Source organism: Myotis myotis, unplaced genomic scaffold, assembly GCF_014108235.1.
Source record: "Myotis myotis isolate mMyoMyo1 unplaced genomic scaffold, mMyoMyo1.p scaffold_m19_p_1, whole genome shotgun sequence".
Lineage (NCBI taxonomy): Eukaryota > Metazoa > Chordata > Mammalia > Chiroptera > Vespertilionidae > Myotis > Myotis myotis.
The window spans coordinates 171,813,656-171,828,356 of record NW_023416313.1 but is presented as its reverse complement, the minus strand read 5'-3'; the positions used below and the strand labels follow the sequence as shown (position 1 = coordinate 171,828,356).

The window sequence follows — 14,701 nt, the reverse complement described above, 5'->3', positions numbered from 1 at the left end:
TGAGATAGGAAGCAATAGGCACAGTATTTGGGTTGAGATAAGGGGTGGGGAGTATGCAAAATCTCCAGAGTTAACTGAAAGCCAAATATTTTAGGGGAATTGAAAAGTCTGAGGGGGAAAAGGGATTTGCTGGAGAGAAGACAAGATGCTAGAGATAAAAACTAAAAGATACTCCAAGCCTTTGGGCATTTTCTTGAAGACTGTACTTGAAAGCTTAACTTTAAAATATCTTAAGTATCTATACTAATAAAAGGGTAATATGCTAATTAGACCAGACGTCTTCCCGACATCCTTCCTTACAAAGTCAGGCCCAGGCGAAGCCACCTGTGGTCCTGGGGGAAGCCAGCTCGGGTCTCAGGTGCCTGTAGCCAGCCAGAGGGAGGGAAGCCCGGGTCCCGGGTGCAGGGGCCAGGGCAGAGGTGGTTAGGGGTGATTTGGCTGGCTGGGGAGCAGTTGGGACAATCAGGCAGGCAGGGGAGCAGTTAGGGGCGATCAGGCTGGCAGGGGAGCAGTTAGGGGCGATCAGGCTGGCAGGGGAGCAGTTAGGGGCGATCAGGCTGGCAGGGGAGCAGTTAGGGGCGATCAGGCAGGCAGGCAGAGGCGTTAGGAGCAATCAGGCAGGCAGGCAGGCAAGCAGTTAGGAGCCAGCAGTCCCAAATTGTGAGAGGGATCCCCTGCAGGATTGGGCCTAAACCATCAGTCAGACATCCCCTGAGTGAGACCGGATTGGAGAGAGTGCAGGCCAGGCTGGGGGAACTGCCTCCCCCCCCCCCCCCCCGCCCAATGAATTTCATGCACCGGGCCTCTAGTATATATATAAAAGCCAAGCAACCAGAACGACCAGTTGCTATCGGGGGGCGGCCCCTCCCCCCAGCCAGCCCCGCCCTGATTGGCCCCCATGGGGGGGCCAGCTGGACCCCACCTGTGCACGAATTTGTATATACACTATTGTATTGCTTTTAGAGAGGGAGTGAGAGAGAGAGGGGAGATAGAAACATCAATACTGAGAGAAAATAATTGATTGGCTGCCTCCTGCAAGCCCCACACTGGGGATCGAACCCACAATCCAGGCATGTACCCTGACTGGGAATCGAACAGTGATCTCCTGGTTCATAAGTTAACCCTCAACCACTGAGCCTTGCTGGCTGGGCAAAAGCTTAACATTTTTAAAAAATATATTTTTTTTGATTTCAGAGAGGAAGGGAGAGGGAGAGAGAGATAGAAACAATGATGAGAGAGAATCATTGATCAGCTGCCTCCTTCATGCCCCCCACTGGGGTTTGAGCCCGCAACCCAGGCATGTGCCCTTGACCGGAATCAAACCCAGGACCTTTCAGTCCACAGTCTGACGCTCTATCCACTGAGCCAAAGCAGCTTGGGCTAAAAGCTTAACATTTTTAAGGAATGATGTGAGATTATCATTTTAGGAAGATCACTTAAATGGCAGTTTACAGAGTCAGTGCCTCTAGGGTGGGGCTCAGAAAGTTACTTTTTAAGTTTTGCTTTAATTGCAGCACATCCAACTTTTTGAGAGCAGCTGAATTAAATGGTTCTATAGTATGACAGAATTTTGTTTATCCAAACTGTTACTTTGGTGTTATGGCCTATAAGAATCTTTTTCTTATTTGGTCTAGATGTTAATCTTGTCCTTCCTCCAAGACTTTAAACAAAGAATCAGATTGGGGCTTGATTAAATTGGGCTCTTTGATTTGAGAAATTCAAATATGATAAAGCTGTCCCAATTTAGCAATTTGTATTTAACTTTCTTTTGAAATGTTATTTCATCTGAGCTATTATTTTGTTACAAAGCAAAAGTTAGGAACTACCTGTTTAAAAGAACTGTTTAAATGGAAATAGAGAAGGGCACGGGATATACCCATATTAAATCTTTCTGATTGGGCCTGGCAACTCAGAAGTTTTGGAAGGTTATTAAGAAAATAAAGCATCTAAGTCTTAGGGGTGAGTTATGGAGGAACAGTGAGAATATAAGCTACTAGAAGAGATTAGAAGATGGGGTATGCAAAGGGAAGGAGAGAAGCTTTCATATGGTGAAGAGTGCTGTAGGCTTCAGCCACTTTTATTTATGTCAAAGTCATATCTACTTTTTGTTCCATAGAGAAAGGTTTTTCCAGTTACCCACTCACTTTACCAGAAACCTGCACTTACTATAGTTGGTTATTTAATTCTCTTAAAAAAAAATCTTTCCCATCTTCTCAAATTTCTCCTAACTCTTCCCTTTCTCTTTTAACCCCTCCTTTGTCAATACTGGTTAAATTTACATGCTCACTTTTATCATGGAATATCGCACTGATGCCTTGCATCCCATAGGTCTGGGTGCCCTTTAGTTGCTGCCCCATCTTAATATGTGCCTTTTAAAAGATTCGTATCTGTTCTTAAAATACTCCATTCATACTCGAATAATTGACTTTCTTAAAACTTTTATATTCTTTAACTTTTTCTGCCTTTACTTTTTTTTAAGCCCGATGAGGGCTGAGACTTAGAGTAGTCTGTCTTGTTCTCTTATTTCCAGAGCCAAGAACAGAGCCTTGTATACACTTGGTGCTCAATAACTAAAGGGCTATGAGACTTCAGGAATTTTAACAGGCTAATTCTTTTTAAAAATCAGTTATAGATATATAATTTATACTTTATATATTACATATAATTTTACATAATTATAATATTTTATTCTTTCCTCACTGATACAACACAGTCAAAAATCCCATGATAAATGAATTTCTTTAGGTTTCCCTGGTCTTTTCAGCTAGTGTTGTTGTTTTTTGTTTTAATCATTTGTTCTATTTCTTCTTAAGAAGGTAGAAAAAGCAATGATGTGACTCACGTTGGTTTGTTGCTTTCAAGTGTTTCATATTAGTCTCATGGCTGTGTATGGTTTGGTTGTTAGAATAAGCATAGTTTAGGCAGGATCTGTAACAGTTCCCTGGAGCTATTGTGGAAGAGCTTATGTAATAAATACATAATTGTGAACTTGTTAGAAAGATACATTATTTACTTACTTGTCCAACATGACTCCTTTCAGCCTACCTAGTAAGTAAATATTTAGCCAGTCATTGATTTGCAACCTGTGTACAGTTTAATGCTCCTATAGAAATGAAATACACAGCCCTGGCTGGATAGCTCAGTTAGCTAGAATGTTGTCCCGCCTATAAGCCAAGGTTGCAGGTTTAGTCCATTGTCAGGGCACATACAAGAATCAATCAATGAATGCATACGTAAGTGGAACAACAAATCAATGTCTGTCTCTTTCTTCCTCTTTCCCTCTTTCCCTCCCTCCCTCTCTCCTTCCTTCCCTCCTTCCCTCTCTCCTCTCATCTCTCTAAAATCAAATATTTTAAAAAGAAATAAAATACACCATTAAAAATAATGTTAAAGTTACTAAGAGGTAATATTTTCAACTGATGATCCTCATCTATATATATAAAAAAGGCTAATATGTTAAGTGTCCAACTGTCCTACCAGTTGCTATGACGTGCACTGATCTGGCTCACCTGGAAGATGCTGTGCAGGTGCAGGGCGGGTTCCTCGCAGGCACCTGGCAACCTGAGCATGGTGGGTTCTCCAGAGCGTGAGCCCTGGTGTCCAAGGGGAGGGTAGCAGGGGGAATGAGTGTGAGCTCAGCGGACACCCCGCTTTCTCACTGCACCTTTGTCCCTGTCACCCCCAGGTAGCCAGCTAGAGGTGGCAGCCTCCCTGCCTGGGTGCCACAGGAGGTTGGTCACTGCCATCCACCCCCAGTTCCCAATCCCAGCCCTGGGGCCTGGCCCTGATTGGGCGATCAGGGCCTGCCAGCAACGCTGCTGGTTGCCATCTGCAGGACTATCAGTCGGGGATGCCCCCCCCCTCCACAGCCCCCCTCCGTTGTGGCCTGCTCACCTGCTCCACCATCCCACTGCAGTCTTGCTCTCTCGCCAAGACCCATTGGGGCCAGCAGCGCCTCCACTGCTGCCCACTGCTAGCGCTGTGTCGCCTATGCCCACCATGTTCTGCGCCGCCCCCTGGTGATCAGTGCACGTCATAGCGAGCATTCGAACTCCCTGTCGAACTTCTGGTCGACAATTTGCATATTAGACTTTTATTATCTTACCTAATAATAGACAAACATGTAAATTGACCATAACTTCACTACGCTAACCAGCCAATCAGGAGAGTATGCAAATTAACTTAACAAAGATGGAAGTTAATTTGCATGTGTAGGCTCCAAGTGGTGGAGCGAAGCTGGACAGCCCCGGGGCCGGAGCAGTGAAGCCGGACGGCCCCGGGGCCGGTTCCGGCCGGAGCCCTGTCAGAGTGAAGCCCTGGGTCCTGGATGCCAGAGGCAAACCGGTGCCAGCAGCCAAGGGAAGGGAAGACCTGTTGCACGAATCTCTTCGTGCAACAGGCCTCTAGTATAGGATATAAAGCTCTCACTAGTGCCAATCGCATGCGTGTGTTTCAATCTGTCATTGCTGATCGTGAATTTGGTAGACACTTGTAGTATAGAGAAAGGGTGAATAGCGATATTAAAACATTTCTTCTAATTAATTTCCTTTCAGTGTGCATGAATTCATGCACTGGGCACGAGTCATAAAATAATACTTAAAAACTTTTTTTAAAAAATTAAATCTTTATTGTTCAGATTATTACAGTTGTTCCTCTTTTTCCCCCCATAGCTCCCCTCCACCCGGTTCCCACCCCCCCCCCCCACTGTCATCCATAGGTGCATGATTTTTGTTCAGTCTCTTCCTGCATCCCCCACACCCTTCCCCCCCAAGAATAGTCAGTCCACTCCCTTTCTATGCCCCTGATTCTATTATAATCACCAGTTTATTCTGTTCATCAGATTAGTTATTCACTTGATTTTTAGATTTGTTGATAGATGTGTATTTGTTGTTCATATTTTGTATCTTTACCTTTTTCTTCTTCTTCCTCTTCTTAAAGGATACCTTTCAGCATTTCATATGATACTGGTTTGGTGGTGATGAACTCCTTTAGCTTTTCCTTATTTGTGAAGCTCTTTATCTGACCTTCAATTCTGAATGATAGCTTTGCTGGGTAAAGCCCAACCCCCTGATGGGCCCTGCTCTGTGCGTGACAGGGGGCAGCGCCCCAACCTCCTGATTGGCCCTGCTCTGTGCGTGATGGGGTGGCGCTGCAACCTCCCCATCAACCCTGCCTTGAGTGTGACGGGGCGGTGCCCCAACCCCCCAATCGGCCCTACCCTGAGCATGACTGAGGGTGGCATCACAACCTCCCAATCCGCCCTGCTCTGTGCATGACAGGGGGCTGTGCCCCAATTCCCCAATCGGCCCTGCTCTGAGCCCGATCAGGGGCTGCACCTAGGGATTGGGCCTGCCCTCTGCCACCTGGGAGCAGGCCTAAGCCAGCAGGTTGTTATCTCCCAAGGGGTCCCAGACTGCGAGAGGGCACAGGCCAGGCTGAAGGACCCTCCCTCCCCCCCGAGTGCACAAATTTTTGTGTACCGGGCCTCTAGTATATTTATAAAGAGCCAGGGACCATTGCAACTGAACAGATGAATGAACGGACAACCGAACAGGCTGAGTTGGGCGATAAGGCTGGCAGGAGGGTTAGTGAGGGATGACCAAATGACTGAGCAGCAGGCTGTGTGGGGTGACCAGGCCAGCAGGGGGGGCAGTGAAGGGTGACCAGGCTGGCAGGGGGGCAGTTGGGAGCGACCAAGCCGGTGGGGCGGGGGGCAGTTGAGGGCGACCAGGCCTGTAGGGGGTGCAGTAAGGGATTACCAGGCTGGTGGGAGGGGCAGTTGGGGGCAACCAGGTTGGCAGGGGGGGCAGTTGGGGGCAACCAGGCTGGCAGGCAGAGGCAGTTAGGGGTGATCAGGCTGGCAGGGGGGCCAGTAGGGGCGATCAGGCAGGCAGGCAGGTGAGCAGTGGCCCGGTGCACGAAATTCGTGCATGGGGGGGGGCTCCCTTAGCCCAGTCCATACCCTCTCCAATTGGGGAGCCCTTGGGGGATATCCCTCTCACAATCTGGGACCGCTGGCTCCTAACTGCATACCTCCTGCCTGCCTGATCACCCCTAACTGCCTCTGCCTGCCTGCCTGATTGCCCCTAACCCCTCCGCCTGCCTGCCACCACCATGGCTTTGTCCGGAAGGAATTCGGATGTCCGGAAGATGGCCGGTTGACCCGATCTAATTAGCATATTACCCTTTTATTAGTATAGATACATTATATAGGATAGGATTGCTTAAATGTGGGGGAAAGGCCTTTTTCAGCAGGAGGAGATGCTCTTGGCAGACAAAAATACATAATTCCTATATCTGGACTGATAGCCAGCCATATGCACTATGCTACCAAACCAGTCATTAAAAAATTGAACCACTTTCTTACACCTTACATCAAACAGCTGTTGCTCTTAAAACTCTTCCTCAGCCCCCACCTTAGGTTCTGCCTTCGCAGTTCACCCAGATTTGGTTCTGATTGGTTGGCTTCTATGCCAGTCAGCATCAAAAGCTCTACCTCCTAGGCAGCCATTGGCTCCTTGCAGTTCACCCAGATTTGGTTCTGATTGGTCAGTTTCTATGCCAGTCAGCATCTCCGGGCCTATCTGCGGCCTGATCAGAGAGGTGGGGTTGATCAGCCTCTGTGGCTGCTGGCGAGGCCCAGAGAGAGAGAGAGAGAGAGAGAGAGAGAGAGAGAGAGGCAGGCAAGGGCTGATCAGCAGCTGCCACAGAGGCTGCGGATCAGACCCTGCTTCTCTCTCCAGGCCTGATCTGCAGCCCCCTCAGCAGTCAGTGCTGGGTTGCCATGCCTGCAGCTGCTGACTTCCGGTGTTCGGTCGTCCATTCGGTCATTTTGGATGTTACAGACCCTGGCTCTTTATATATATAGAGAGAGATTTTATTTTTGAGGTGGAGAGTGACAGAGAGAGATAGAAACATCAATGATGCTAGAGACTCATCAATCAGCTGCCTCCTGGGGATGGAGCCCTCAAACTTGGGCATGTACCCTGACCGGGAATCGAACCATGATCTCCTGATTCATAGGTTGATGTTCAACCACTGAGCCACACCAGCTGGGCAGATTTGAAGTTTAAATAGGAGTGTCAGAAAGGAAGGGGAGAACAAACCAGGTAGAGACAAATGTATGTTGGTTTAGGACTAGGTCTAGCTTATTGCCAATGACAACAGTTTCTAACCAACTTCTGCTCCCCAACCCCTCCTCCACCCCATTTTAATTTCAATTGAAGTATTTGCTGTCTAGACTATTTACAGTTTGGGAGGATCTCCTTGTTTTAAAAGTTTGGTTGTATTTGTTTATTCAGTTAAGCAATCATATCTTGTATGGTAAATTCATGGGTAGGTTGTCTCAGTTTCAAATGAGAGAGAGCAAGTCACTTTTCATACTTGGGTCACATATAGTTCTTCTAATAGGATTTTAAAAAAATATGCCCGCCTTCTTGGTATGGTTCAGTGGTTGAGCTTCGAACTATGAACCAGGAGGTCATGGTTTGATTCCTGGTCAGGGCACATGCCTGGGTTGCGGGCTTGTTCCCCATCAGGGGGTATGCAGGGGGCAGCTGATTGGTGATGCTCTCTCATCATTGATGTTTCTGTCTCTCCCTCACCCTTCCTCACTGAAATCAATAAAAAAAATATTTAAAAATATTAAAAATTTAATATTAAATTATTTAATATTAAAAATATTAAAAAATAAAATATGTCTAACATGTCAGTGTATTTTTGTGTTTGTAGACCTGAAAAATGGCCGAAAACTCCAGTGACAGTGATTCATCTTGTGGTTGGACTGTCATCAATCATGAGGTATGCTATTCAATACTTTTTATAAGGCAGTCCTATATATATAAAAGGCTAATATGCCAATCGACCCAACAATGGAACGACCGGTCGCTATGACACGCACTGACCACCATGGGGCAGATGCTCAACACAGGAGCTGCCCCCTAGTGGTCAGTGAGCTCCCACGGGGGAGCGCTGCGCAGCCAGAAGCTGGGCTTAAGGCTGGCAGGCGCAGCATCAGTGGCGGGAGCCTCTCACCTCCATGGCAGCGCCATTGACCCCTTGGGGGCCTGCCGGGGTCCTGTACTGCAAGAGGATGCAGGCCGGGCTGAGGGACCTCCCCTCCCCCTAGTGCACAAATTACAAATTCTCTAGTTTGTAATATTACTGTGTTAGCAGTGATGTAAAAGTTGAGTTCTTTGAAAGTCAGTATTTTTTCTACATTTAAGCATACGGTTTCATTGTCTCTAGCTTGGACATTTTCCCAGCTGCATTAAACTTCATTACTGAAAACTCTATGAGCCAATACCATCTACATTATTGCACATTACTTTTCTCAGCTTTGAGACAGTAGGAAAATATTTATTGAGGGTTTATTATTGGTCAGGTTCTGTGCCTTACCTATGTTCTCATATAATTTTAAATATCTGGCATAGATTGTTTTCATTCTCATTTCATAGTTGAGAAAAGTAAAGCTTAGAGAGGTTAAGTAATTTTGCCAAAAGTGTGCAACTGGGAAATATCAGAGCATGCATTTAAAAACACCCAGAAAGGAACATGGAGAATATGTGTTCCACTTGTGATATATAGTAGTAGAACTTGCTAGGAAAAGCACTATGGCTAGAACTGTATCACAAAATGAATTTTATTATAGAAGTTTGATGTTTCATAATTAGTACATAATAAACATTTTCTCACACTGGTAATATATGTCCATTATAGAAAAATCATAAAATACTAAGAATAGAAGCAATATCATAAAAATCATCTATACCTACTCAAAGTTTAATGGATTTATCTCTCTCTCTCTTTGTTTTCAGGATCTTTTAAGCCTCACTTGTTTTTCTTCATTAATAAGGGTTTTAATGGCTGGTCTCAGTTGCGTAGAGCATCTTCCTGATATGCCAAAGTTGTGGGTTTGATCCCTGGTCAGGGTACCTACAAGAAACAATCAATGAATGCATAAATAAGTGGGACAAAAAATTGATATAACTCTCCCTCTCTCAAATAAATAAAAAATTAAAATGAACAGTATGTCAAACTTCAAAAATATTTTAGATGGTATTTTTTATAATTACTTTGATAATGTGAGGGTTAGACAGTTACTCATATCTTCTAGAAAACAACATTAACAAAAAATTATTGCTTTTCTGCAAGAAAGTTTCAAAATTTAATAGCAACTTTACCAATTGAGTTTGAGATGGTTTCTTTTCTTTCTTTTCTTTTTTTTTTTTTTTTATCCTCACCCGAGGATATTTTTCCATTGATTTTTTTTTTTTAAATCCTCACCCGAGGATGTTTTATTATTATTATTATTATTATTTAATATATTTTTTATTGATTAAGATATTACGTATATGTCCTTATCCCCACGTTACCCCCTAACCCCCCCCACCCGCTCATGCCCTCACCCCCCTGTTGTCTGTGTCCATTGGTTAGGCCTATATGCTTGCATATAAGTCCTTTGGTTGATCTTTCCCCCTTACCTCCACCCTCCCCTACCTTCCCTCTAAGGCCTGACAGTCCAATCAATGCCTCTCCGTCTCTGGATCAGTCCTTGTTCATCAGTTTATGTTGTTCATTATATTCCACAAATGAGTGAGATCATGTGGTATTTATCCGCTCTCCAGTTCCATCCATGCTGTGACAAATGGTAAGAGTTCCTTTTTCTTCTTCCTCTTCTTAAAGAATACCTTTCAGCATTTCATATAATGCTGGTTTGGTGGTGATGAACTCCTTTAGCTTTTTCTTATCTGTGAAGCTCTTTATCTGACCTTCTGTTCTGAATGATAGCTTTGCTGGATAAAGTAATCTTGGTTGTAGGTTCTTGCTGTTCATCACTTTGAATATTTCTTGCCACTCCCTTCTGGCCTGCATGGTTTCTGTTGAGAAATCAGCTGACAGTCGTATGGGTACTCCCTTGTAGGTAACTGACTGTCTTTCTCTTGCTGCTTTTAAGATTCTCTCTTTGTCTTTTGCTCTTGGCATTTTAAATATGATGTGTCTTGGTGTGGTCCTCTTTGGATTCCTTTTGTTTGGGGTTCTCTGCGCTTCCTGGACTTGTAAGTCTATTTCTTTCAGCAGGTAGGGGAAGTTTTCTGTCATGATTTCGTCAAATAGGTTTTCAATATCTTGCCTTCTCTCTTCTTCTGGTACCCCTATAATTCTGATGTTGGTATGCTTGAAGTTGTCCCAGAGGGTCCTTACACTATCTTCATATTTTTGGATTCTTTTTTCTTTTTTCTTTTTCGGTTGGGTATTTTTTGTTTCTTTGTATTTCAAATCTTTGACTTGATTCTTGGGATCCTCTTGTCTGCTGTTGGATCTCTGTACATTATTCTTTATTTCAGTCAGTGTATGCTTAATTTCTAGTTGGTCTTTTTTCATATCCTCCAGGGTCTCACTAAATTTATCGGCGGTTTCCATAAAATTCTTGAAAAACCTTATAAACGTGGCCTTGAACTCTATATCCAGTCGTTTGCTTTCCTCCATTTCTGTCATTTGTGACCTGTTTCTTTGTCTCCGCATTTTTTATGCTTCCCTGTGTTGATAGAGTGGCTTTGTGTGCTAGGTGTCCTGTAGGGCCCAGTGGCTCAGCCTCCCCAGTTACCTGAGGTGGACACTCTTGGTGCACCCCCTTGTGGGCTTTGTGCACAGTCTTGTTGTAGTTATGCCTTGATTGTTGTAGGATCACTGGGAGGAATTGACCTCCAGGCCAATTGGCAGTGAGAATCAGCTGTGTCTGAAGTGGGAGAACTTCCGTGCTGAAGACACCCTTCTGGGGCAAGACTTGCTTCAGTGGGGCTTTGGTGCTCACTGAGTCTGCCCCCTGAGTGTGTCCCTTATGGGTCTGAGGAGTTGTAATCTGTATGGTCCCACTCTGACCACTGGGTACACTGGCTCTTGGATCTAAGGCGGTGCTAATTTAGCCTCTGCCTGAGGTTACCCAGCAGGAGCTAAGAAGAGAACTGCAGATTCCCCTTCCTTTTTTTGAGTTTGGAGGTGCCCAGATGAGGCCCAGCTGTGAAGCAATGCAAGCTGATGTAGGGCCTTGGGCCTTCTCTTGGAAGTTCTGGGTCTGTCTGGCCCAGCTGCAATTTATTAGGTAATTTTCAGGTTGCAAAGGGTCAGGGCATTCATATGCAAAAGCCTCTGCCACAGCCTGGGTGGGGTGGGGTCTCAGGGAATCAAAGGGCAGAGCAAGGAACTATGGCGGATTCTCAGCCCTGCCCTAAGGGGCCGCGTGCATCTCAGTGTCCTGATAATTTAATTGCTGCCAGCACCTCTGAGGGAAAGCCGCCCTCAAGTTCCGAGTTCTGCCTGCTGCCAGACAGTCCAGTTTCTCTCCATATGAGTCCTGGGTCCCCAGAGACTTCCCGGAACCGGAGTTCAGAGCAGTCGGGAGCTTGTGACTCCCTCCCAATTCAAAAAGACAGCCACGTCCTCTGTTGCCCGCACCTTTCCGCGCGCACTCGAGCCTCCATACCTCTGCACTTTACTTCCGCACCTCCTCTGAGTCTATGTGTGCTTTTCTTTTTCCTTCTAGTTGTAGGATTTCCACTCAGCCAGCCTTCCTGTAGTTCTGGATGATGTCCATTTTGTCTTTTCGTTGTATTTTTGAAGTTGTTGTGGGAGCCAGCAATTTCCAGTTTTTACCTATGCCGCCATCTTGGGTTCTCCTTTCCATTGATTTTTGAGAGAGAATGGAAGAGAGAGGGAAAGGCAGAGAGAAACATCGATGTGAGAGAAACACATCGATAGTTTGCCTCCTGCACCAGCTCTGACTAGGGCCTGGGCCAGGGAGGAGCCTGCAACTGAGGTAAGTGCCCTTGAGGGGAATCGGAACTGGGAGCCTTTGGTCCACAGGCCGACACTCTATCCACTGTACCAACCAGCTGGGCAGTTTCTTTTCTTTATTTGGGTGAGGTAGTTTTTTTTTTTAAATCAGTGACTTTTCTGATTTTAACCTGTTTTCTACCAAGCTTAGCTCAACTCCCTTAGCAACAACTTCTCCTTCAAAGATAATTAACTAGGCAGCTGTGGGAGTCTTACTTGGGAGTGTAGTGTGAAGCAAGACAGCAAGTAAACCTCTCTGGCATGAGGGTATTCTGTCTTAGGGATAGCTTGTCACAGACTAGATCATATCTATACTCGTATCCCTCTTCCCATCATATCTAGTTATCAAGTCTTACATGTTTTTGTTTTTGTTTTCCTTTTCCTACTGTCCCCATTCTGATGTAGGCCACAACTGATCTCCCCTGAAACTACCAGTCCATCCCTAACCTTGCCTCTGTTTCTACTATTTCCTCCCACTTTAGGCAACCCCAAAAACTTACATTTAGGATTATTTAAAACCCAATCCTTTAATGAGTTCTTTTAATTTTTTGTTGTTGTATCTTTATCAGGAGAACTCAGACCTTTTGGTTTCATAGATTAGTAAATTAAGGGAAAATTGAGGGCACGGTTAGAGGCAGAATTAACTAGTGGTTAACTTTATTTCACTAATTAAGACACAAGGAAAAAACCCTCAAAATCCACTAACTATTAAGTAAAAGACAGTCTAACATCAAAGTAGGAAGGACAAGCTTGGAAGAATAAATAATACTCTAAAAAGGAACCCCATTAATCTAAATGGGTTCATTGTATGCCTTGCCCTTAAACTTTTTCATTTATACATTGCTGTAATAAGTAGTTATTTGCATGTGGCTGTTTCTCTGAATAGGCTGTAAATTTAAAATTCTAAGTTTTTATACCTATCTTACCTAACAAACTCTGTAATCTTGAGTAGAAGCAAATTAATAAAAATAGCTCACAAACATTTATCTGTTGGGATTCAAATTTATTGCTTGGGTTTGTGAAATAGAGCAGTTAGAGCATTCAACTTTTAGTCTGACTTCACTTTTAGAATCTAAACCTGTTCTCCATTTTGCTGTTTCCCTGCCATAGGCCTCTATGGAGTAAATTGAACAAAAGGTAGATTAGATACTGCTCTCCTTGGAGTATAGCAACATTGGGACTTTAAATAATGGATGCATCTACTTGTATTCAAAACTTTGATGACCTGATAGACAAATAACTGATTTTCAACTTTTTCCTAGGGGTCTGATATAGAGATGGTGGCTTCTGAACATGGGACAGCCAGTGACAGCTGTGAGCTCCTCCGAGAGTATTCATCTTTAGAGCAAGAGGAGCTACAAGTATTGCAGTTGGAACAAGGAGGTAAGATGTTAAAAAGTCAGATATATTTATTTTTTAAAATTGGACGTGTTTGGGACATTACAAATCTAGGTGGACAGCTAAGTGATTAGGCCATTGAAGGACTAATGTGTTAGTATGGACTAGGTGGGCAACCCTGCAGAGTCTGGTGGTACCAGCCTTCCCAGGGCCTTGTTTATTTGCAGCTGTAGTATATGTTTGAGCCTCCAGATAACTCTTTGATATTGCACATGTAATGTTGAGTCCTTCAGTGACTCAATATTATCAATCTTGATTAAGACTAGTGATATACAAAATTATTAAATTATCACAAGAGATTTACCAAACTTTTCTAGTTATTGTCACACTTCAGAGTACTTTGGTTAGAAGTGGTAAATGGCATTTAACAGCTGTGTTACATCTACATTGTGTATAATCCCACTTCTTATGGGATTTGATGTTCACATTAATCATATGAAGAAATATGATGCCCAAATAATGAATGTATATTCTAATCTTCGTATTTAAATTACTTCTAAACTTCTTTAAAAAATTACTAAAAATTTAAACAGTACATTTCCCCCCTGGAGGATCAAGTGGAGGTGTCCAGGCCAGAAATACAATAGATTATACCTGTTAATCTTGTTTTTACCCTACCTGTTGATTACTGATTTCCTTTGAACAGTGATTGTCAACTTTCATGGGTCAGAGATCTCTTTGAGAAACTGAAAGCTAGGGACAGTCCCTCCCCAAAAATGCATATACTCATGTATCTAAAAAAATTTCCGTACTTCCTTAGGAGTTCTTGGACCCAAGTCCACCTTTATTGAGGAGTCTTACCTCCAAATTAATATTCTGTTAGGGACTATAACATACAAAAGCAGTGTATGTTTTTTTTTCTTCTTTTGTATGGATTAAATTATATGGGAAATACATGTTAGAGAAAAAATGATGAGAAAAAAAAAAAAAAAAGAAATCAAACTACCCATAATTTTTTTTGGTCTGGAGATAATTGCTGTAAACATTTGGTATGCGGGAGGGCAGAAGTAGGTTTACAGTTATAAGTATGTGAAACAGAGTTATTCTTTCTTGTATTATCATTTATTATTGTACTAGAGGCTCAATGCAGCCCCTCACAGCCTTGGCTGGCCCTCGCAGCCCTGACTTCATCTGGAAGGTCGTCCAGATGGTCATTCCGCTGTTTGGTCTAATTAGCATATTATTAGCTCTTTATTATATAGGATTATTTTCCATATGAACAACTATAAACCTACTTTTGCCCCACCCTGTATGTTCTTTGCTATGCATAAATTTACACTTATTATTATATTATTTTACTACTTTCAAATTTTGTTAATATTGTATAGCCTTTCTAATATGAACTCTTGTACATTTTTCCAAGTCCTTTTTAAAATATGTTTTTATTGATTTTTCAGAGAGAGAGAGAAAGGGGGAGAAAGAGAGAAACATCAACGTGAGAGAGAAACAATCAATTGGTTGCCTCTAAAAT

The 14,701-nt window shown here is 43.6% G+C and overlaps 1 protein-coding gene across 13 annotated transcripts in view; it reads left to right on the top strand.

Moving 5' to 3' along the window:
* The window catches only part of CCPG1 (cell cycle progression 1), an 83,325-nt gene that overhangs the window by 8,357 nt on the left and 60,267 nt on the right, over positions 1-14,701 (top strand). For 11 of the 13 annotated variants that reach the window (XR_004966559.1, XM_036302170.1, XM_036302171.1 and 8 more), the window contains exons 2-3: positions 7,732-7,800; positions 13,095-13,215. Coding sequence is in view for 10 of the 13 variants with exons in the window: in XM_036302170.1 (XP_036158063.1) it covers positions 7,741-7,800; positions 13,095-13,215 (181 nt within the window). In the remaining 3 variants the exon portion in view is untranslated. Of the gene's footprint in view, positions 1-7,731; positions 7,801-13,094; positions 13,216-14,701 lie in introns of those variants that run through there. The other 2 variants (XM_036302172.1, XM_036302176.1) reach the window with 2 other exon arrangements.